This window comes from Carcharhinus amblyrhynchos, chromosome 1 (assembly GCF_965287045.1).
Source record: "Carcharhinus amblyrhynchos chromosome 1, sCarAmb.v2.hapA, whole genome shotgun sequence".
NCBI lineage: Eukaryota > Metazoa > Chordata > Chondrichthyes > Carcharhiniformes > Carcharhinidae > Carcharhinus > Carcharhinus amblyrhynchos.
The window spans coordinates 80,630,035-80,654,335 of NC_137324.1; the positions used below are offsets into that span (position 1 = coordinate 80,630,035).

At 43.1% G+C, this 24,301-nt stretch overlaps 1 protein-coding gene across 2 annotated transcripts in view; it reads right to left on the reverse strand.

Moving 5' to 3' along the window:
* The window catches only part of LOC145342290 (PGAP2-interacting protein-like), a 99,660-nt gene that overhangs the window by 59,873 nt on the left and 15,486 nt on the right, over positions 1-24,301 (reverse strand). For both annotated transcript variants that reach the window (XM_080187733.1, XM_080187743.1), the window contains exon 2: positions 13,806-13,997. In XM_080187733.1, the coding sequence (XP_080043859.1) occupies positions 13,806-13,997 (192 nt within the window). The remainder of the gene's footprint in view (positions 1-13,805; positions 13,998-24,301) is intronic.

Sequence of the window (24,301 nt, forward strand, 5' to 3'; positions counted from 1 at the left end):
TCAATTTTTAAAGATTGGGCACCATTCCTAAAGACCATGGCAGTACACAAAATTTAAAACAAGCCTCCAGCCAACCCCCTTGCAATACCTCTCAGGGTACTGCCAGAGTACCAAGCACTACCTGGGCTCTGCTCCTGCCACTGCACTCACCTGAGTTCCTCAGGCACCTGTAGGTGCATGCCATGGGAGACCAATGGTAATTCACGCCAGCATGCCCTCATGTCGACGTGAATAGATTATCTAATGAGGAGCAAATTCAGATGTAGAAGCCTGATAAAATACATTAAAGTTTATTATAATGGAGTTCTTGATGTTGAACGTCGAGATTCCTGTTATATCACTGGTGTGGGGTAGGGACAATCACAGCGAGACTTTGCACCAATGAAAAACACCATCTGGGTCTCTCACCAGATTTTTCACTCCAATTACCAAACCTGCCCAAACAGAGTGGGGAGGGTGGTATTCACAGTTACCCTCATCCTGATGGCCACCTTTGTGTGTTGCTGCACCAAACTGCATGGAGATCCTCAGTACACAGAGACTAAATGTCAGTACATGCTCAGGCTCTATTTGTCCTTAGTATTGTGAAGGATGTGTCAACATGTCAATGCATCAGCAAGTGCAAGCTTTGCTTATTACATTGTTAAGCTAATTGTCTTATTAAAAGCAGGGAATGATCATTGGCTCAATCTCCAAAAGAGTATAAATGGACACAGTTGTAACAATTACTATGGGGGAAATCATAAATAGTCTATCATTTCTGTTGGGCTGCATTGCAGAAAAAAAAACAATGTTTTGATGATAAAAGATAAGCTGCTGTACTGTTCTTCCAATGTATTTGATATTACCATGGTAGCAGAGGATAAACGTTAAGCCTTGGTTGCAGTAAAGTAAGTTTCTTTTTGTGTCTTTGCCCTCTGAAGGAAAAAAGTGTATTGCTGCTGACAAGCCTAAGTTACAAGATGGCAGAAAGAAGATGCAAAATGTCAGGCTTTGATTATCCACCAATCCCTTCAGAGGTGGGGCCATAGGAATGATGTGGACACAGGACACTTCGTTATCCAAAAAGAAACAAAGTATTGCTTTGGCTTTACCAGCAAAGAGTGAAATTAGGAGGAAAGTGTTTTCAGAGTGGAATGTGAATGATTTGGTTGCAGTTTTTAGATAAATTCTACAAAAAGGATCACTTAGTACCTTATAAAGCCTGGTCAGCCTTTGACAGATTTAAGAAAACAGATGAACAGTCCATAGAGGACTGAGGATATCATGGACTTTGACTGATGGTGTAAGAGGCTGAAGACATTTGAGTTTGGCATCCTAAAGTATGTATTGGCATTTAAGTTACTTGATTGTGTGTGTATTTCTCATGTTGATGGACTTTTAGTACTAAAGGGAGTCAAATTCCAAATCAAAGACACTTTTAGACCAAATGGCTGCTGCCATATTAAATTTTTGGGAAGACCAGCAACTTTCCTATGGAATTCAGGCAACTCTGATAAAGCAAAAGGTGGAAGATTCAGTGGTGGCTGAGATTTGAAATGTAGATTTCAGTACAAAGATGGGGTTACTGATAGGTAGGCTATACCTTTTAACCAACTTGAAAGTTGAGATAAAGCAGATCTGGGATAGTGATTGCAGATGTTCGAAGCTGAGAAATGCATGGGGACTTGTTTATTGATGCTATCGGTGTGATTCTAAGTATCATTATGCAATGCGTTGCCCAAGTTTTTGAAATAACACATGAAGTAGATAATTCTGAGGCTGAAAATGATAAGAGGGAATTGCCATGAAGGAATTCTTGGTCGCTGAGAGTTTGAATTCAGTGATGAGTATTTTGATGACTGCTTCACTCAACTATGGCCTTAGATAACAATTGCACTGTCAGTGTGTGTGAGGTGGGCTGACTTAAAGGCTATCTGAAATCTCTTGAGGTAGAAAGTCAAGAAGTATGGAAGTTCTATGTATGTCAAATTAACACCATCCAAAAGGGTTGTCCTGGATTGCTGGAATTAGCCTTTTCATCAGTACTGATGTGGTTTCCAGTGACACACACTGTTAAACAGGTATTTGTTGAAGAAAGCCCAGATGGCACTAAACATGAAAAATATCAGAGCATTGTGTTCAAGAAGATTGTGGAGCTACATTTTACTCGATCAGACCACTATTGCCTGCCATTAAAGAAGCCAGAAATTTCTCAGTTCGTGAAGTCCTGCTAACTTCTGGGAATAAGAATCCAGTTGATTTTTTAAAAAAGATATGAAGGTTTTACTGCGAGATGCTAGAGCAGTTGATAAAGAATATGATGCCCTGTTGAGTAAATTACACAGTGTGAAATTTGTATAAAATATCAGAAGACACCATTGTGTTCTGTTGTGAGCTTGACACTAACTAGGAAATTTAATGATGCAGTGGCAGCAAAATTTCTGACAGGTACGGAATGTATTTCAAGATGTGTAAAAAAAAATCTAAACATCATAGTTATGCACACTGCACCTGAGAGCAAGAGAAATCATGAATGAAACATGACATGTTACATAAAATATTGGCTGCTCAACCAGATTGTAAATTACAAACAGTGCTGACAAAGACAGTATATGCAAGGAACTGTTTGCAATGGTTAAGGGGTATGGTTTGTATCTATCAGTGTACCTCAGGAATCTGAAATGGCGTTTAGTCCTATCAAAAGTCCTCCCTTTTCTTTAAGGGAATAACTCTACTTTTTTTGCTCATCTGAATGTTTTGCATGCAAGCACTAAAGCTGAGGTTTCAGAGAAAATTGGGCAAAACTTACAGCACTGCATAAGGCCATTAGGAATACGGCTTAGACAGGGAAACCTACTATATGACATAAGAGAAATGTAGAAAGGCCTTGGAAAAGTGATAGACATTAAAGGAATAGTAATTGTACAACTGGGAATCAAACACACAGATTTGAACAAGATGTAAAGAAGTGCCATGCACTTCACATATGCACATAATGGACAGTTTGAGGAACTGACAATGGTAAATAAAGAATTGACTGAAGAACAGAACAAGAGTATTTATTCAAAATGATGACAACCTGAAGAAAGAACAAAGGTAACATACATGCCAGAGATGTGCAGAGGGATACCACCATCAAAGGAAGATTGGAAAAACACACTAGCAAATATAAGCATTGGTTAAAAGGCCAGGAAGCATACAAGTTCTGCCAGTATTAGGAACCACATTAGAAACTTCAAGTATAAGAAGTTAACCTAGACCCCCAAGTTTTTTTTTATTTTGACATTAGTGTGAGCATGAGGTGTTTCACCCACTTGGAAATTATTAAAATAAACATTATTTAACAACACAGTTAACATATAATAAAATTAACAAAGCCTTTACCAAATGAAGTAATTAAACATGACAAGGTATAATTCTTAATTGCTAGCCATCTCTATAATCCAATTTAAGCAGAATCCCCACAGACATAAATTCCCCTTGAAAATCAGATAGCACAAAACATGCAGGCTGGAATTTTACCGTCCCACCCAGCATGAAAATCAGAGCAGGCGAGGAGTGGACCATGGAAAGGTTCTTTGAGGCAAGATTTTGCAGTTTCAGGACAAGTGAGGCCATAAAGTTCTACCTATAGGGTCACGTGAGTGCTAGACTTGCAGCCTTATAAGACCTCTGGACAAAGATACAGAAAGGTATCTGTCTTCTGACTCCTGTACAGCAGCCTGCAGATAAAGATCTCTGGACAGAGATACAGAAAGACACCTGTCTCTGACTTTCACACAGCAGCCTCCAGAGAAAGATCTATCTTCAAACAGCAGAACTTCAGAGAAAAAGATCCAGATTCTAATCTCCAAAGAGAGGCAGAGAGCTACTTCTCTCAAGATCTCAAGCAGCAACTAGAGTACTCGTTTCTCTCTCTGAACCTCGCCCTGTCCAGTCACATGATTTTTTTTCTGTCAATCAGCCTAATCAAACCCCAGGGGAAAACTTTAAAATAACCAAACCCAGAATAAAGCAGACATAGTCCAGCAATTAGGATCAATTATGCTTCTGCAGTATGAACAAATGGGCTGCCAGTAATAGAAAAGCAGCACCAGGTAAATTGGACTGACTCCTTAAAAAAAACCCACACAAGCAACATAACACAAGTATATTCCTTAAAAGCACAGTATTGTCACAATGGTGAACCAGAAAGGGATTGTAAAATCAGGAAAAGATCTACGACTTGCAGACAGGACTCTGGTCACATGTGAAAAGACCAAACAGCATCAGCCAAGGAAGAGAAGGTAGAGGTCACAGCTCCACCAGAATGAATTGCAGAACAGTAGAAGCCACGCATGATAGAAATTTTAGAAGCTTTCAACAAGGTGATAAAAGAAGTCAAACAAAGAGCTAGAAAGTTGGAAGGAATTTGGGATGTGTACTGAAATCCCAGATAGGGGATTGCCGGCCTTGTCACATAGTTGTCACTATGTTTTGAAAAGGTGCTCCCTGAAGGCACATATACAAGGCTAAAGCTAGACTAGTAACTTGGGATTTTGAGAAAAAATTTAGGGATCAAGATATCAGCGTGGACTCCCCTACTGCAGGAAAAGGCTATTTTGGCAACATACTCCTCGGAGTGCAGATCGATGAATATAAAGGCAGCATTTTTACAGGGTGCACAATTTCAATGTATTTTTCAAACCACCTAAAGCATATGATTATAGAAGGAAAATCGTAGAAATTAAAAAAATGTTTATTGATTGAACAAGGCATCAACAGTATGGTATTTTTGTGAGTCAGTCTTGTTGAAAATGGATTGCTTTCAGGTAAAAGCAGACTCTACGATGTTCTATTGGTATCATAAGAAGAGCCCAGTACAATCTTTATTGTGAGCATTAATGATTTTCTCTGGGGTGATTCGATAGAATTTGAATAATAGGTGATGAAGGAATTCAAGATTGGAAGTGAAGTTTTAGGGACCTTTAAATATATAGGTTTAAACATTGAGCAAAACCAGTTAGGATTGTTTGTTCATTGTCAATCTATACAGAAAATGTTAATCATATCCCAATAAATCAGGTCAGATCTTCACAAAGTAGAGCTAGTGCCCAAGGAAGAAACCAATCAATTGAGGAGTTTAATTGGACAGTTGAACTGGTTATACACTCAGACTAGATCTGATTCTAACAATGACATGTTGGAACTGAATACTATGATGAAGCATGCCACAGTAGAAGAAGTTCTAAGAACAAGCAAAATATTAAAGAAATTGGACTTGGAGAAATCAAGTTCCAACCCTGGGTGAACCAGATGATGTGCTTGGTTACCTTTAGCAATGCTTCACATGCCAATCATAGGGTTCATATTTTGGGTAGGAAAGAGTGATAAATGTTGTAATTTGGCTCAGGAAACCGAGAAAATTAACAGGGGAGTGAGAAGCACGTTTAGCTGCAGAAATTCTCTAGTTGGTTGAAGCCAAATATATTGTGGTTTATTTGTCAGTATATTAGATAAAGGGCAAGGTGAGAAAAGTCTACCATAGTGCCATGTTGACAACTGATTCCTGTGAAACAATTAACAGTCACATGGAAAAATATGGCTTGATTAGGAAGAGATTACATTAATTTCTCAAGAGAAAATGGTGTTTTAACTAATTTGGAGTTTTTGAATGATAACAGGGGGTTGAAAGTAATGCTGTTTATGTGGAGTACATGGGCTTCCAAATACAGTGTCAGACAGACCTGTGACCAAAATTCTAGCACAGGGAATAAAATAGGAAGTAGGTGCTTGGTTAAGAAATTGACTGAGTGAAAGGAACAGTAATAGTTCCTCAGGTTGGAGGAAGGTATGAAGTGGAGTTCCCCAGGGGTCTGTATTGGGACCTTTTCTTTTCCTGATTATATATTATGATTTAAACTTGGAGTGCAGGGAACAATTTCAAAATTTATGAATGATACAGAACTTGGAAGCATTGTAAACTTGAGATGGACAGTGTAAAAATTTAAAGGGATAGACAAGTTGGTGGAGCAGGCAGATATGTTACAGATAAAGTGAAGTTCAATGCAGAGACATGAGCTGATTCATTTTGGTAGAAGATGGAGAATCAGTATAAAATCAAGGGTACAACTCTGAAGGGTTGCAGGAACAGAGGGATCTAAATGTCCTTATGCATAAGTCATTGAAGGTGGAAGGACATGTAGCAGCATTGAGTACAAGAGCAAGGAGGTTATGCTGAACTTGTGTAGGACACTCGTTAGACCTCAGCTGGTGTACAGTGTACAGTTCTAGGTGCTATTCTTAAGGAAGGATGTGAAAACAAGATTGCAGAAGATGTTTACAAAAATGGCCTCAGGAATGAGACTTCAGATACAAGGATAGATTGAAGAGAATCATAGAATGCCTACAGTGCAAAAGGAGGCCAATCAGCCCATCGAGCCTGCACCAACAACAATCCCACCGAGGCCCTTTCCCCGTTACCCCACATATTTACCCCGCTAATACCCCAACACTAAGGGACAATTTAAATTTAGCATGGCTAATCTACCTAACCTGCACATCTTTAGACTCAAGGAGGAAACAGGAGAACTCAGGTGTGTACACCAGAGAATGTTTGACTGGAAATATATGTTGTAAATATAACTTGTAAGTGTTGAACCACTTCAGAATGTGACATACTGTATTGAAAGAAATTGAACTGTACATAAATTGTAATGTCAAGTTTTCAACTGTTATGTATTGTACTTCAGAGAATAGTTACAGGGCAGAAGGATGCCATGTGGCCCATGCTTGTACTGGCTCTCCAAATTAACAATTTATTTAGTGTCATTCTCCCACCTATTCTCATAACCTTGCACATTGTTCCTTTGTTGATAAATGTCTAATTAATTCCCTTTTGAATGTCTCAATTGAACTTACCTCCAACCCACTCTGATGCAGTGCATTCCAGACCTGAAGAAGTTTCTCCTCGTGGTACTTTTGCTTCTTTTATCAATTACTTTAAATCAATGCCCTCTCATACCTGATCCTTTCACAAGGGGAAGCACTTATCTTATCTATTCTGTGCAGACCTTGTTTCCCTTCTATAATTTTTATGAATAAAGGACTTTTTTTTAAAGAAAAACTGGCTGGGTCTCATTTTTGTCTTTAAAAAAACGGCTAAGATATGATCTAACTAGAGGACTTTTAAAGTGATGAGAGAATGTGATAAAATGGAAGCCAGAAAAATGTTTCATCTTTTGGGAAGCAGCATAAATAGACAATGACAATATAAAATAGTGATCAGGCAATCCAGAATTCAGAAGAAACATACTTAAAAATAGTAGTGAGAATGTGGAACTTGCTACCACAGGCAGGGAGTAGTTGGTAAATAGCATGGATGCATGTAAGGCAATTCTAGACAAGTACATGGGGGTAAAGGAGATAGAGAGTTATGATAATAGTTCTAGATGAGGAAAGATTGGAGGAGGCTCAAGTGAAGCATAACATCAGCATGGACTGGTTTAACCAAATGGGCAGAGGCAGGTACTCTATGTCCATTATACCCCAGAAAGCAAAGGAAGCTGGGGGCCTGAATTCACTCAAAGCAGAATAAAGATATATTTTTGATTGAGAAGGGTTATGGGAGACAGACAGGAACATGGAGCTGAGACCACAACTAAATCAGTCATTATCTAACTGAATGTGGATCAGGCTCGAAGGGCTAAATGGCTCATTCCTCTGGATCCAATATTGTGAAACACTCAGATCCTGCATTCCAGTAGAAAATTATACAACGTGTTCTGTAGGTTTGAGTCCTTCAGTCAAACTTAAAATGGCGACATGACAATCGAGACGTGTGTTCGCGCAATGGCTGGGGTTGTCGGCCCCTCAGCCATTGTAGCGGCCTCGAACATGTACGGCAAAGCCGTGTTCTTCCTGAAGGCCGAGCGGGCGGTCCACCTCGCCCTGGAAAAAGGGCTCACGGTGGGCGGGACGTTCTTGGCGGTGGACCCCCTTGAGGCCACCGCCCACCGCTTAGTAATTTCTAACGTCCCGCCCTTCCTCCCCGCGGAGCTGCTCCTCCCCCACCTCCGTCTACTGGGGGAGGTCAGGTCCGGGGTGGTGCCAAAACAAAACTTAAAATGGAACGTTGATGATGAAACATAATGAGTGAGGAACTCCCTAAGTAAAATGAATTGATGGTTAATTAGAGCCTTGTTAAATTAGCCAGCACTGGATAATATGGTACAACAGCAAGTTCTATAGCCTAATCATTTGTATCTATACACAAAATTGTGTCAATGTACTTAATTATCATCACAATCTTTTATTCCTCTGCTCCTAAGATCTACTTGCATCACTTCTTAATGAAAAGAACAAAGTTGACCAACGCCTAGTTTTTAATCTTCTTTATTCTGAGATAAGCACGCAAAACAATTAAGTTCATTTACAGGGTAAAGGAAGGAATTTGCAGCCACAAGGACACATTCTATTACAATATGATGTAATGAGTTGGAATGTTAATATGGTACACAAATTGCCTTGTGACATTTTAAACTATTTGTTCTCAAGGAAAAGTAGGAGAATCCAAGAGGGAAACAATTAGCTCAGAGAACAAGTGGTGGCTTGAAGCAGCTAGCAGGTTTACTTTAGAGCCAGGTGGAACATTTCCTTCCATAGTAAGGTTTTAAGTGCAGATATTCACTGATGATTGCACAAAGTTCAGTACCATCCACAACTCTTCAGATACTGAAGGAATACATGTCCAAATGCAACAAGACCCCGACAATATCCAGACTTGGGCTGACAAGCAGCAAGAAATACCTGTGCCACAGAAGTGCCAGGCAATGATCACCTCCAACAAGACAGAAACTAACCATCATCCCTTAATATTCAATGGCATTATAATCACTGAATCCGTCACTATGTATACCTTTAGGGTTACCATTGATCAGGAATTGAGGTCGACCAGCCATATAAATAATGTCTACAAGAGCAGATCAGAAGCTTGGAATCCTGTAGCAAGTAACTCACCTAACTTCCCAAACCCTGATGTCCCATATACAAGGCAAATGTGAGGAGTTTGATGGAATATTCTTTATTTACCTAGGTGAATGCAGCTTCAACAATATTCAAGAAACCTGACATCATCCAGAGCAAAGCAGCCAGTTTGACTGGCACCCCATCTACAAATACTCCAACACCAACGAACAGAGGCAGCAGTGTGTACCATCTGCAAGAGGCATTGCAGGATCTCACCAAGGCACCTTAGACAGCACCTTCCAAACCTATAACCTTTACCATCTAGAGGGACCAGAGCAGCAGGTACAAGGGAACACCACCACCTGCAAGTTCCCCTCCAAGCCACTCACCATTCTGACTTAGAAATATATCCCTATTCCTTCAATGTTGCTGGGTCAAAATTCTGGAACTTCCCTAGCAACACTGAGTGTACTAACACAACGTAGACTGCAGCAATTCAAGGCAGAGCTCCCCACCACCTTCTCAAGGAAAATTAGGAATGGGCAATAAATGCTAATCAAGAGATGGGCACGTCTCATGAATGAACAAAAACTAAATAAACTCCTACTCATCATGGTTCCACAATTGGTTTATTAAAAAAAGTTTAACTGATCTGTTGGCTGACAGCCACTAATGTTCCCTTTAGGGACAGCCGACCTGGCAGTTATTGCTGTGTGAGACCAGTCATTCCAATCCAATTTTGCAAAGAGCTCTGAAAGAAAAGTTATTCCTCCAATATACAAGTGCTGCACACCAACTTGGGAGACCTAACCAATATTGAACCAAAACAGAACCATCTGTCTTACAGTGCAATCAAGTCCTAGGCCAAAACATTTTAATCACATTTACAGTGATTTTTATGGTTAAACTGACAAATCTACCCAAAATGCAATGCTCGGTTACGTAGCAACTTTTGAACTATCCTGTGCTTAATGCAATGTAAATCTGACTTTCAAACTGTAAGAGATCAACATTAAGGTAAATATTAGCATTTCTGGCACTGAGATTTGCAAAAACACATTCTACAAATTCAGATTTGTGACTTTCACTATTTTCTGTGTATTAAATGCACAGACCCAACTTCCCAATATGTACCCCCAGGACATCAAGCTTTGTGTCTGGGCCACAAAAGAGGAACATTTATTCACTAGTGTGCATAGAGTCAAGTGATACTACTCAAACACTGCAACAGCTAATGACATATTGTCTGCATGTATATGGTTTGGGGATATCAGGGGTCACAATTGTATGCAGTCAGTTCAACTATTTTTTGTTTCACTATTGCTGCTTAGTTTATTATAAACAGGATACAAGTATACAGGATGTTTATAAAATTGTTCCGCCTGAACTTCACATATTCATCAAAGTCACATTCTTTATCTAGATGAAGTTGGATCACTAATTAAATTTTTGAAATCACACTGCTGCGAGTGGATAACGTTTTCACAAAGTCAGAAAATCAGATTGAACTGTGTATCACGGAAGCTGACAGTTATGTTTAAGCCTAGAAATTTGAACCACATTCTGTTCAAACATATAAATAATGCTTTCACACATTGTTTTATCATGCATACATTCAAAGTTATTAAAGCTGAAAGTTGCTCAAGTATTTTTTAATACCTGGACTTAAAGCTTGTTAAGGGAGTGGGAGATCTGCGACTCCCAGTACCCATTCCCTCTGGAGTCAGCAGCACGCAATGTAATGCAGCTTCCCCATTGCATGATTTCTGCAGGCATCCAATTGTAACCTCCCCTACTGGCTGGTTGCATGGTCAACAAAGGCCTAGCAGTGTATGAAGCTGGTACATGTTTCAACCCTTAGACAGTCTAGTTCACTTGTTGCTGGCAGTAAGTGCTGCAAATGAAGAGAATGAAAGCTGAAATCCAGGGCAGAAAGAGGGCAATGTAGTTCCAAGAATGCAAAGCTAGAGGCCATAGTCATGAAAATCTACAGGAAGGTTCCAAGATTTCACAGGGGTGAAGAAGCCCTCCAGGACCACTTCCTGAAGGGAACGGGAATAGATGGCCAGAGAGATCGAAGTGCAGAATCTGGCCCCAAGGACATGGCAATAATGCCAGAAGAGGTTTAATAATGTTACACAAATGGTCAAAGTCAACAAATGCATCTTCACAGGACATTTCCACATCACCAGCCTCTGACACGGCTCAATGCATCATGCATTCCACACCCACTTCTTGCCTCCACATGGCTGAATAGCTGGAGGTATGAGACATATCATCCAAACACACTACAATACAATCACCAACATTCTGCTCCCTCTTTTGTAGGACAAGGTAATACAAAATACAAGGGAGCAATAAAGAATTGGCAGAGTCCGGCATGCCTTCAACACAAGTCTGTCAGAGATGGTATTCCACCTCACGGGACCAGCTGCAACAAAACCTGTCTAGTGTCAGAGAGGATTCAGAGTGATTGCACATTAATGCCTTGTTCCCCTTCTCACCTTCATCTTTCTTTGGAGCTTTAAAGTCTAAGCTGCATATTAGTGTCCATGGAACAATAGTTTTACACCTCACTCCTGTCCCTAACTCCAATCCTTCTCTTCTAATTCTATACTTTTAATAGTCTGCATTGCCCCCTGGACAACAGCCCCAGCAGGAAGGGCAAGAACTGTATTGTTCTGAGAAAACGCAGCACCATTTGAACTGACACTCCCAACCACCAGCTCAGATACAGACATTAGGCCCAATTTTTCCATTGCATCGTACCCATTGCGAAAACTTGGTAAAGTTGGGTATGAGGCAAGTAACACAATTCACACCCACTGCCATGCCAATTCCCCCTTTACCAAGGCCCAAAAATGGTCACGACTGGGACTATTTGCATGCATTTAAACTGACTTAATGGTCTGCACACCCAACTTTACTGGCACTTCCCCCTTTACCATTGTGTTCGCCCATCCAGAATCGGCGTGCTCCATAAAAGTCTAATTCAGGCGTTCCAGTTAATGAGGAGGTAAGTGCCAACTGTCCGACTGCTCTCTGCTTGAGATTGGGGAGAGAGGGGGGCTGCTGCCACTCTGTCTGAGATCGTTGGGGGAGAAGGGAAGGCCTGTATTCGCTCAGGATGGCAGACGTTGGGGGGATAAGGGTGTCAGTAATGGTGGCAGAGGGGCAATGTCTCTGGGGAATAGAAGGAGGCATTATCTGGCCTAGGAGCAAAGTGGCAGGGGAGCAGCATTCTATCATTTTGTTTCTGCACATGCGCAGTTGGAGGCACCGATCAGAGTTAAAGGATTTCAGGCGCGTTTAGCCCCGCCCGCAGGCTTCTGCAGCACGATTCGGAATCAGTAATTTTTTTTCAGGCAGAGTGCATTTGGGGCACCTGAGAGCGGGTTTAAAAGTCAGTTCTGAAACATTCCCAGTTTCAAGTCTGCCCAGCACTTAGAATCAAAATTGTAAAATAGAGCGCACTGTGTTAATTTATGAGGGCAGTGTAGAGCTGGGGTCAATATATGGTAAGTCATCGACTACAAGTGGGGTGTAATCAGACCAGGGAGAAAGACTAGCTTGTCTGCCAGTTCATGAAAGTGCAATCATGGATCTGAAATATTACCTCTGGTTCTCTTTTTGCAGATGCTGTGTATGCCCTGCTGAATATTTTCAGATCATTTATCTAACAAGAACATAAGAAATAGGAGCAGGAGTGGGCCATTTGGCCTCTCCAGCCTGCTCCATCATTCTATAGGATCATGCTAAATATTAAAACTCCACCACACTTTACCACCTGCTTTCCATGTCCCTTAATTTCCTTAATGCCCAGAAGTGTATCAGTCTTAGCCTTGAATGTACTGAGCATCTACAAATACTATGGTTTGTCTTGACTGAGGGTACAGTATAGAAAGAAGCATCAAATTTAGTTTTCTTAATGAAAGTCTAAAGCATGACATTGTCTAAAGCATGACATTATTGCAACCACTTGGCCTAATCCACTACTTTTAAAGTTAACTAGTTTTATGCAAATTTTTTTATTAACCAATAGAGAAAATATTCACACCCTTGTCCAATTCAGATAGCATAGTGGCACAGTGGTTAGTACTGCTGCCTCACAAGGCCAGGGACCTGAGTTTGATTCCCAGCTTGGATCTGTGGGGAGTCTGCATGTTCTCCCTGTGTCTGCATGGGTTTTCTCTGGTTTCCTCCCACAGTCCAAAAGATGTGCTGGTTAAGTGCATTGGCCATGCAAAATTCTCCCTAAGTGTACCTGAACAGGTGCCAGAGTGTGGCAACCAGGGGATTTTCATAGTGACTTCATTGCAGTGTTAATGTAAGCCTATTTGCGATACTAATAAATAAACTAACTTTTAACCAATTACTTTTGAAATATTCAAGTTACTTCATTGCATGCATTATGCACACAGCTATCAAGCTAGAAAATATTGGGCTCAGCTTTAATACCCCAATACACCCAAGATCAAATAACCTGCCAATGCTTGCAGCCTCGGCTCACACATGAAGAATGGATATTGAAGTGAGGTGTCAGAAGGCTTGAGGAGTGTTGAAAGAACTAGGGGATAACCAGGTACTGATTTTGTACCTCATGATATCCTTCATACAATCTACGGAAGACATAGATTACTGTGTTGGATTAGTGAGTACATCGACCATCAGACAATGTGTCATGACTTTGATGTTTTTGTGTTTGTGCACATACAGTACAACTGGGATTTATTTACCTCACCATCCTGCTCTGCAATGAAATCTACATGGGTTGATTCACGTCTGCCTCAGGTGTAACCCACAGTAGTTTAGAATTGAGCAGGTGCAGGTATAAATCACATGTTTACCAGTTATCGAAAAACAAAGAACTCACTTACCTAGACTAATTAGCCTGAGAAGAGCCAGGACGTATTCATTGTTAACAAAATTCCAGACTAGGGTGATGTTCAATATTAAAGGAGAGATATAGGCAGCAGCAAAGATTTCATAGCCAGTGAGTCCCAAAATCTGAAGTGGGAAGTACCAAAGCATTGGTGCCAAGCTATGGTAAAGAGAGCAGGAGATGAAACCTGAAATTAACAAAAAAAAATGAGAAACATTAAAATTGGAAAAGTTAAAGGAAAAAGTTAATTCATACGTCTCTTCAACTAAAGCTTACCATTTGCTGGGAAACTTCAAGATTGTAAAATACATTTGATGTGGTTTAATGTTTATTTACTTCACAATAAGTGGAATTTAATGTCTCCCAATCAAACATTACCCCCCTCCCCCCACCCCACCCACACACATACATTCAAAGCAGGTTTGGATAATTGAATTAGAGGGTGAAGGGTGGTTACCCCCGCTCACATCAATCAAGCTCCAGGTAGGAAGGGTAGAGGGTGGCCTTTCCACCCGGAGGCCAATTCAGGCCTTTATTCAAACGATGGCAGACAGGGAATGGAAGACACACCACCTGGGAAGGCTGCACGGCAAATCCTCATTCACAGATACTTAACAGCCTCAATCCATCTGAACTGCATTGGAAAGTTGGCAAGAATGAGTGTTGGTAAAAAGCTGAGAAGGAAGGGAATGTATCCTCTTAAGTTTAATATCACCACCCACAAAAATCATACTCATCTTTTGGTGCCTCCCTGCCTGGCATCCAAAACCCCTCACCCTACCCCCTTCCTTAAGGTGCACAACCTGCTCTGCCTAAAAGACCTTGGACTCACTTTGATCCATTCAGTCTTCCTCCCAGGGCCTCCTTGCAGTCCCAGGAGTGTGTACTTCTGAGTTATAGCATGCAGCTAGGACTACAAGATTGGCCAGCAGCTCACAAGGGCAGAACTTTCTTTCACCGATGGGTAGAAGTACCATTCTTAGCTTGCTAAGGCCACCAACTTTCTAATGGTGGTGAGGTGGGGGCAGGGTGAGGGAAGAGAGAGGGAGAACAAGCAATATGCCTCCCCCTAAAATTCACCCAAAGGTCACTCAAAACTCTGCTGCCTGTGTCCTTACTGTAAGAAGTCTGACAACACCAGGTTTAAGTCCAACTAATTTATTTGATAGTAAACTCACAAGCTTTCGGGTTTGCCCTTCGTCAGGTGAATGGAGAGTTCTGGCCTCAGACAGAGCATATAACAACACAGACAGTTTATAGATTACTGATTAGAATACATATCTGTAACCCCCACGACTTGCCTGAGTTTGCAAAACCTCACTTTCTGTACTGTCTGGAGACAATACACATCTCTTTAACCTATGCATAATGCCCTTTCCACTCACACTGTCAGCATCTTTAAGAATTGAATAGCTGGTTAGTTGTAAAGACTCGCATTCTAATCAGTAATCTGTAAACTGTCTGTGTTGTTATTTGCTCTGTCTGAGGCCAGAACTCTCCATTCACCTGACGAAGGGCAAACCCCGAAAGCTTGTGAGTTTACTATCAAATAAGTTGGTTGGACTTAAACCTGGTGTTGTCAGACTTCTTACTGTGTTTATCCCAGTCCAACACCGGCATCTCCACATTATGTCCTTACTTGCAGGAAGTTCATTTCTGTGCTTACTGGCCTACTCTGACTCCTAGTTAACCAAGGCTTTGTTTTTAAAATTCTCATCCTTGTTTTCAGTTTCCTCCATGGTCTCACCACTCCCCATCTATGCAATCTTCTCCAGCCCCACAATATCCTGCATTCATTGAATTGAGATCACTTCACATCCACGCTTTTTGGTTGCTCCATAACTCATGGCCATGCTTTTAACTGCCTGGGCTTTGAGCTCTGGAAATTCTGCTACCTCTTTTTCCTTCTTTAAGACACTCTTTAATACCTAGCTCACTGACCAATCTTCTAGTTATCCGTGCTAATATCTTCTAATGCAGCTCAATCTCAAATTATAATTTACAACACTTCCGAGAAATGTTTTAGGGCATTATACTATTTTAGGTTTTATAGATATATAAGTTACTGTGTTATGTTCGTGACTTGAAATGTTCCAGTTAGATTTTGTCCAAACCCCTTTATTGGCTTGTACAAAACGCAATATTGGTCCCTTTATTTAAGGAAAGATGAAAATAATTGGGAGCAGTTCAGAGGTTTATCAGAGTAATATCTAGAATGGGTGGGCTATCTTATGAAGAAAGGTTGGACTTATATATGTGCTGGGGCTTAGAAGACTAATAGATGACTTGATTGAGACATACAAGATCCTGAGGGGTCTTAACAGGATGGATGTGGAGAGGATGTAGAATCTAGAATTAGGAATCGCTGTTTAAAGATAAGGGGTTACCATTGAAAACATTGATGAGGCTAAATGTTTTCAGTCAAAGGGTCATGAGTCTGTGGAACTCTCTTCCCAAAAAGGTTGTGGAAGAAGAATCTTTGGGCCCGGTTCTCCCGTCGCAATGCGCTAATTCTTTGGTGCATTGGGTTGGGAGATGTATGTGTTGGCCATTGTGCAGGATTTGCGCATGCATTCCCAAAGCATGCATGTCTCCCACCGCCAAAAAGCAGGCGCAGTTGAGATCACACTGGAAACTGGCAGAAAGACTAGGTAACTGATTTTAGTCTATTTGTAATGCTATTTAAATGAGATTATCAGGGCCGGATTGAATTCTCCAAGTCTGATAGCATCTCCCACCCCACCAGGAGTATTTCACTCTGGCAGATTTTAGAATAGCTCCCCACTCTGGGGAACTAGCGGGAGACCCTGCTGGAATGATGGGGGGGCGTCAATTGGGGACCTCATGGAGTCGGTAGTTGGTCGGATGGGATTGTTGTTGGTGTAGACCTGCTAAGCCAAATGGTCACCTTCTGCACTGTAGGGACCCTATGATTCCTATGAAAACAGGCTGAAAGAACTGGTTAACACATCATTGTAATCTGGAAGTATAACTATATATCCCTTTTTCAAAATACCCTGGCACACACATTGACATACAAAGGACAAACAGATAGTGGTCTCTGCAGAGAGGGGCTTTGGAGAATAGGCTTTACAGGACAAAGTTCGCAGTGTTTCAACGCTGTTGATCTAGAGTTCCCTCATGTGAAAACAATCCAAGTATATGACTGGAGTTCTCACCAATGGAGATTCAATATGGAGGAAAATATAGAGCTGGGTTAGTTCTTCTGGTTTCAGCTTTGTAGGTTTCTGTATTTAGACACAGATACTCAGGTGCAGATTCAATGGCTGCATGTTGATAACCACGCATGGAATTTCAGGCAAGGCGGGGAGAGAGGGGTTAGGCTTGCCTTCCTTCTCAGCTTATTCACCAAGAAAAAGTTCAAAAACTACAGGTCTAAAATGTATATTGTGTCTCTGTCATGTGACTTCCAGTAAATCACTAATCCTTGCTTTTAAACCAGCCCCATCAATTAAAGTGATTGTACAGAGAGACAGATAAGAAATTACCTGTTAAAAACCTGTTTAAATAAGTTTAAAGCACTTTTGTATTAAGAACTTACCTTGCAGAACTGTTTAGATCATTTAAAAGCATTTTTGCAGGCTTTTTGTATTTACCGCTTTAAGAATTCTAAGGGAGTGGATTGCAGGGAGTTGTGGGGGAGCAGGCTTTAAAACAGCGCCAGGTTTAAAAGGAGGCCTGGTGTAGACAGCGGGCAGCGTCGGAGCGGGCAGCGGAGTGAGTGGGAAGCAGAGTGAGCTATTAGGACTTAAGATCAAAAGGGCTGGGGGGAAAGAGGGCCAGGTAAGTTCGTGTGGAAATTTTCAATATTACTACAGTGAATAATGGAGGGGCATGTGATGTGTTGTTTCTGTATGATGTGGGAACTGGTGGACCCCAGGGTCCTTCCCAGTGACCACGTCTGCAGTAAGTGCAGGTTGCTGGAGGAGCTCCAGCTCAAGGTCGATGAGCTGGCCTCTGAGCTACAGACACTGAGGCTCATCAGGGGGAGAGAGGGTGCCATTGTCAATGGGGTGCAAGTGACATCCACCCCCCTCTAGCCTGGCTAACTCTAAGGGTCAGGAACAAGAGGGGGCTGCTGAGAGGAGGAAGGGGGGGTGGGGAGCGGAGGAAGGGGGGGTGGGGAGCGGAGGAAGGGGGGGTGGGGAGCGGAGGAAGGGGGGGTGGGGAGCGGAGGAAGGGGGGGTGGGGAGCGGAGGAAGGGGGGGTGGGGAGCGGAGGAAGGGGGGGTGGGGAGCGGAGGAAGGGGGGGTGGGGAGCGGAGGAAGGGGGGTGGGGAGCGGAGGAAGGGGGGGTGGGGAGCGGAGGAAGGGGGGTGGGGAGCGGATGCCTCAGCCTCAATCTGCATAACAGGTTTGAGGTTCTTGCTTCCAGTCTGGACGAGGACGAGGGAGGTGAGGTTGGTGAGCAAACTGCACACGGTACAGTGATGCAGCAGGACATAGGCAAAGAGAAGGGGAAAAGGAACGTAGTAGTAATTGGGGATAGTGGGGTTAAGGGTATTGACACTGTCCTTTGTCACAATGACAAAGTGCACAGAAGGGTGTGTTGTCTGCCTGGTGCTCTGGTCCGGGATGTCACATCTGGGCTGCGGAGGAACCTGGAGTGGGAGGGTGAGAATCCGGTCGTTGTGGTACATGTGGGTGCCGACGACGTAGGCAAAATGCGGACTGAGGATCTGGGGAGGGAGTATGAAAAGCTGGGAACGGAATTAAAAAGTAGAACCGACAAGGTGGTTATCTCTGGGCTACTTCCTGAACCGAGTGCAGACGGGCGTAAGGTTGAAAAGATTAAAGAAGTGAATGGGTGGCTCAGGGATTGGTGTGGAAGGAATGGGTTTAAATTTATGGGGCATTGGCATCAGTATTGGGGTAGGTGGGACCTGTTCGGGCGGGATGGGGTTGGTCTGAACTGTGCTGGGACCAGAGTGTTGGCGAATAGAGTAAAGAGGACTGTAGACAGGGCTTTAAACTAATTGGGGGGTGGGTGGGAAAAGAGGGTGCGAGGGTAGGTGACATTACAGGGTATAAAGTTAAGGAGAGGGTACAGGTAAGGGAAGAGGCCGAGGATGTCCCAATAATAAAGGGAGTAGGGGGCGTGAGTATGGTTGGTGGCGTTCTGGCAAATAGGGTCCAGGTGAAAGCTGGGTTGAAGGCACTTTATCTGAATGCATGAAGCATTCGGAATAAAGTGGATGCGTTGGTGGCGCAGATCAGCACAAATGGATATGATCTGGTGGCCATTACAGAGACGTGGCTGCAAGGTGACAGGGACTGGGAGCTGAATGTCCAGGGGTATCAAGTGTTTAGGAAGGATAGGTGGGAGGAAAAAGTGGGGGGGTGTAGCTCTGCTGATTAAGGATAGCATCAAGGTGGTAGCAAGGGATGATATAGGAACCAAAGAGCAGAACATGGAATCGTTGTGGGTGGAGATTAGGAACAGCAAAGGGAGGAAGACGCTGGTGGGTGTCGTCTATAGGCCCCCGAATAATGATCTGGAGGTGGGGCGGGCTGTTAACGCGCAAATAAGTGCGGCGTGCAGGAATGGAACGGCCGTAATTATGGGAGATTTCAATATGCATATTGATTGGTCGACCCATGTAGGACGCGGTGGGCTCGAGGAGGAGTTCTTGGAATGCTGCCGGGATTGTTTCCTTGAACAGTGTGTGTTGGAGCCAATGAGGGAGCGAGCTATCTTGGATCTGGTGCTATGTAATGAGGCGGGTAGAATTAGGGACCTTGCGGTGAAGGATCCTCTTGGGGAGAGTGATCATTGTATGGTGGAGTTTCTGGTGCAGATGGAGGAGGAGAAAGTGGGTTCCCGGACACGCGTCCTTTGTTTGAACAGAGGGGAGTACGGTAGGATGAGAGAAGAATTGGCAAATGTTGACTGGGGGAGCGTGTTGGAAGGTAGGTCTGCTGAGGGGCAGTGGAGGATCTTTAAGGAGATCTTTCTTGGTGCTCAGCAGAAATTTATTCCGATGGTTAAAAAGGACCGTAGGAGGAGAGGTAATAAGCCGTGGATAACGAAGGAGGTGAAGGAATGTGTTAAGTTAAAAGCAGAGGCGTTTAGAGTAGCTAAGAGTAGTGGGCGAGAAGAGGATTGGGAGAGGTTTAAATGTCAACAAAGAAGTTGATAAAGAAGGGTAGGATAAACTATGAAGCTGGGCTAGCGCTTAATATAAAAAAGGATAGCAAGAGTTTTTATAAATATATAAAAAGGAAGAGGCTGGCTAGGGTGAACATTGGACCCTTAGAGGATGAGAGGGGGGACTTAGTGGTAGGGGATGGGGAAATGGCTGAGGTGTTGAATAACTTTTTTGTTTCGGTCTTCACGGAGGAAGACGTGAATAATTTGCCAGGTGTTAGCGATGGAAAGGTGGTAGGACTGGAGGGTCTCAATGACATTATTGTTACTAGAGAGGCGGTGCTCAACAGGCTGGAGGGACTGATTGTGGACAAGTCACCAGGACCGGATAGAATGAACCGAGGGTTCTGAAAGAAATGGCGGAGGTGATAGTGGATGCCTTGGTGGTTATTTTCCAAACGTCGCTGGATTCCGGGGAAGTGCCGGAAGATTGGAAAACGGCTAATGTTACGCCGTTGTTTAAGAAGGGTGGCAGGCAAAAGGCAGGGAATTATAGGCCGGTTAGTTTAACGTCTGTTGTAAGTAAAATGTTAGAATCCGTCATCAAGGAGGAAATAGCGAGGCATCTTGAGGGGAATTGCTTGATAGAGCAGACGCAGCACGGTTTTGTTAAGGGGAAGTCGTGTCTGACAAATTTATTGGAGTTCTATGAGGATGTGTCTAGGGCGGTGGATAGAGGAGAGCCGGTGGATGTGGTCTTTCTTGATTTTCAGAAGGCGTTTGACAAGGTACCTCACAAGAGGTTATTGCAGAAGGTAAGGGGGCATGGAGTTGGGGGTAGGGTGTTAGCATGGATAGAGGATTGGTTGTCAAATAGGAGGCAGAGAGTGGGGGTCAATGGGTGCTATTCGCATTGGCGGTTGGTTACTAGTGGAGTGCCCCAGGGGTCAGTGCTGGGGCCTCAGCTATTTACCATTTATATAGATGATCTGGAGGAGGGAACCGAGTGTATGGTGTCGAAATTTGCTGATGACACCAAGATTGGTGGAACGGCAAATTGCGCAGAGGGTGTGGAGAGTCTGTAGAAGGATCTAGACAGGCTGGGCGAATGGGCCAGGAAATGGCAAATGGAATTTAATGTTGGCAAGTGCGAGGTGGTCCACTTTGGTAGGAATAATGGTAGGAAGGACTATTACTTACGGAGCGAAAAACTGCAGCAGGCGACGGTGCAGAGGGACCTCGGGGTCCTTGTGCATGAGTTGCAAAAACCCAGCTTGCAGGTGCAGCAGGTGGTCAGGAAGGCGAATGGGATGCTGGCCTTCATAGCGAGGGGGATTGAATGTAAATGTAGGGAGGTCTTGGTGCGGCTGTATAGGGCATTGGTGAGGCCGCAGCTGGAGTACTGTGTGCAGTTTTGGTCGCCGTACTTACGCAAGGATATTTTGGCCTTGGAGGGAGTGCAGAGGAGGTTTACTAGGCTGATACCAGAGTTGAGGGGGTTGAGCTATGAGGAGAGGCTGAATAAACTGGGCTTGTACTCGTTAGAGTTTAGAAGAATGAGGGGAGATCTCATTGAGATGTATAAGATGATGAATGGGATGGATAGGATAGAGGTGGAGAGGCTCTTCCTGCTCAGAAAGGACAGTAGGACTAGGGGGCACAGCCTCAAGATAAAGGGGGTGCGGTTTAGAACGGAGTTGAGGAGGAACTTCTTCACTCAAAGGGTGGTGAATCTCTGGAACTCTCTGCCCGTTGAAGTGGTGGAGGCTGCCTCGCTTAATATTTTTAAGATGCGGGTTGATGGGTTTTTGATAAGCGAGGGGATTAAGGGTTATGGGGAGAGGGCGGGAATGTGGAACTGAGACATGACAGATCAGCCATGATCTTATTGAATGGTGGGGCAGGCTCGAAGGGCTGGATGGCCTACTCCTGCTACTATTTCTTATGTTCTTTTGTTCTTACTTGAAGACAAACAAGCTACCCTTCTCCTCAAGTACTATGCTGGTCAGGTGATTTCTTTAGAAAAAGCACACTTATTGACAGTCCAAGATGAACTCATGACTTTCTTTTAAATAACTCCATGTCAGCATCTATCTAAGTATCCAGATAATGGCAATATCTTTCCATATATAAAAAAATTCAGTATATATATTCTATAACATCTTATCCTAAACTATTCAAACCTGAGAGACTGTAGATTTTCATGGATCCTAAAAGATGTGCAATCATAGTTACTGGATTACTCAAGTCTCTGTACCTTTAATCCTATATTGAAAGAGTTACCCACACAATTCTTTATTATAAGATTCAATCTTGCCAACAGAGGTGACCTTTCAGTCCATCTAAACACATCAGCACAGCTCTTTAATTCCCCTAACGTAATAAACAACTGCATTGTGATTAACATTTTCAATTCCGTCATCTGTCTGTTACTTTATCCTAAACATTTATTATACTCTAACATTCAGGCATTTGGGAACTATTCCACATAGTAAGTACTGGTAAGCATTTGCTAGGAATCCCACACCTGACCCAGGAAGACTATCCAAAGTCATAGGTAGGTTCTCTCATTAACAGATGGCCACTGGGCACTCTCGTTACTATGAACACATCTTGTGCACCTGTTAATTCATATTTGGGGTCTAGTGAGTGCCTGGAATGGTGTAGCAAATGGCAGCTGCTCAAAGTGCTGCTGGCACCAGAACCAAAAAGGGTTGATTTCAAAAAGACAGAAGGTGGCAATAATTTATTGGTGGAGTACAGGTTGAATCCCTTGTCTGAACCCTCAGGCAAGTCCCTCTGGGTTTTGCCCAGAACATCAGCTGCTCAATGTAGACCATGCTAGAAATGAGGAAGTATCTGATTTGGGAATTTCCTCCCATGAAATGTCAGGGGTATTGAGGTTTGGTGTGGGAAGAAGTTCTGTTATAAACAGGCCCTCACCCAGCTGCTCAAATACTACCAGCATGTCTGACTGTAAACCTAATTCCACTGCAGTCCAAGCATACAGTCTATGGATTTTCTCTTGTTGAGGAGTCTGTCTCATCATGAAGCTATCAATATTTTATATCAGCACTATATATATGCTCACAATACAGTCCCATAGATTCCTTCTCTAAGCTTTCTTTATCCCTATTCCTTATGTATGCAAAGTTAGTCTTCCTGCAATTTCCTGCACTGCCCGATTGTCCCTTTTGAAATGTGTTGAGTAGAATCCTGGAGTTCAATTTAGGGCAGGAGTGGAGAATCTAGCAGGAGCCAAAAACTTAGAAATCTAATGGCATAAAATCACGTTGCAATTTTCCCAATGGCGAGTTGTTGGTCCACTGCCTAATGGTATGAATGCCATTTGCATCTCATGAATGCTCATTAAAACAGGTGCCCACCAGTGTCCCATCAAGCCTTTCAATTATGTGTCAGACATTGGTCTGAAACCTGATTGCTAAAGAGTGGCATAAAACAGGCAGTCCTCAGTTCAAAAACTTTGAGTGCAACAAAACCTCTATTATTTAGCTGCACTGCTCCTGATGCATTGCCCACCACTCTGCTGGGGAAGACTGGCTGGTCTTCATGAACAGCAACTGCTGTTGGACCCATGGACCCTCCTGTATCACTGAGACAGATTATACTGCACCTGGGTTGGAGAGTGAAGGGGTCTCCTTCCCCCTGGTGCCACACAGCATTCTATCTGGACAGTGTGCTGTGAAATCATAAAGCCACTGCAACAACAGTTAAATGAAGTACAAACTAGGGTCAATTGGGGTGGCCTGATGTCAGCAAAGGGACCAATGTGGAAGGCCGGCTGTGCAAAGAGGAGGCAAGGGAAGGGTGGGGCTCATGATGACAGCCAGAGAGGCAAGGGGGTGGATAAAGAAAACAAACAATGGAAGACCAAGGGGACGTAATCTGGACTCCAACAAAGCTGCATGAAAAGCACTCAAACAAGAGCCTCAAAGGGATATCATGTTGTTTACTGGAAGTGAATGCACACAAAGACTCCATATGCAATGGGTAGAAGTCCAAGTGGGACATGGGTGCCTCACAAGCTGTGGGTTTAGGGGGAAGTTGGTTGTTTTGAGAAACATGCTTTTTCTGAGGCTTCTAGCCTTTTTCCTCAGAGTTGCTGGAATCCTGCATGATCTGGTGAAGGCAAGTAGGCTGGAGAGAGCGATATGAGTCTGCTGGAATGGTGTTTAAATATGGTGCTGGGACTTTCAAACCTGGTAGCTGATGGCAGGAAGACAAATCAGCTGGTGACCCACCAAGAGAGTCAGAGAGGAACTCACCTGTGCATAATTAATGAGGTCTGAAGTACGGAATCTGGTGCAGAATACTACCATTCCAGCCTATGGGAAAGGTGTCACCAGAGTGACTCGCCACTGT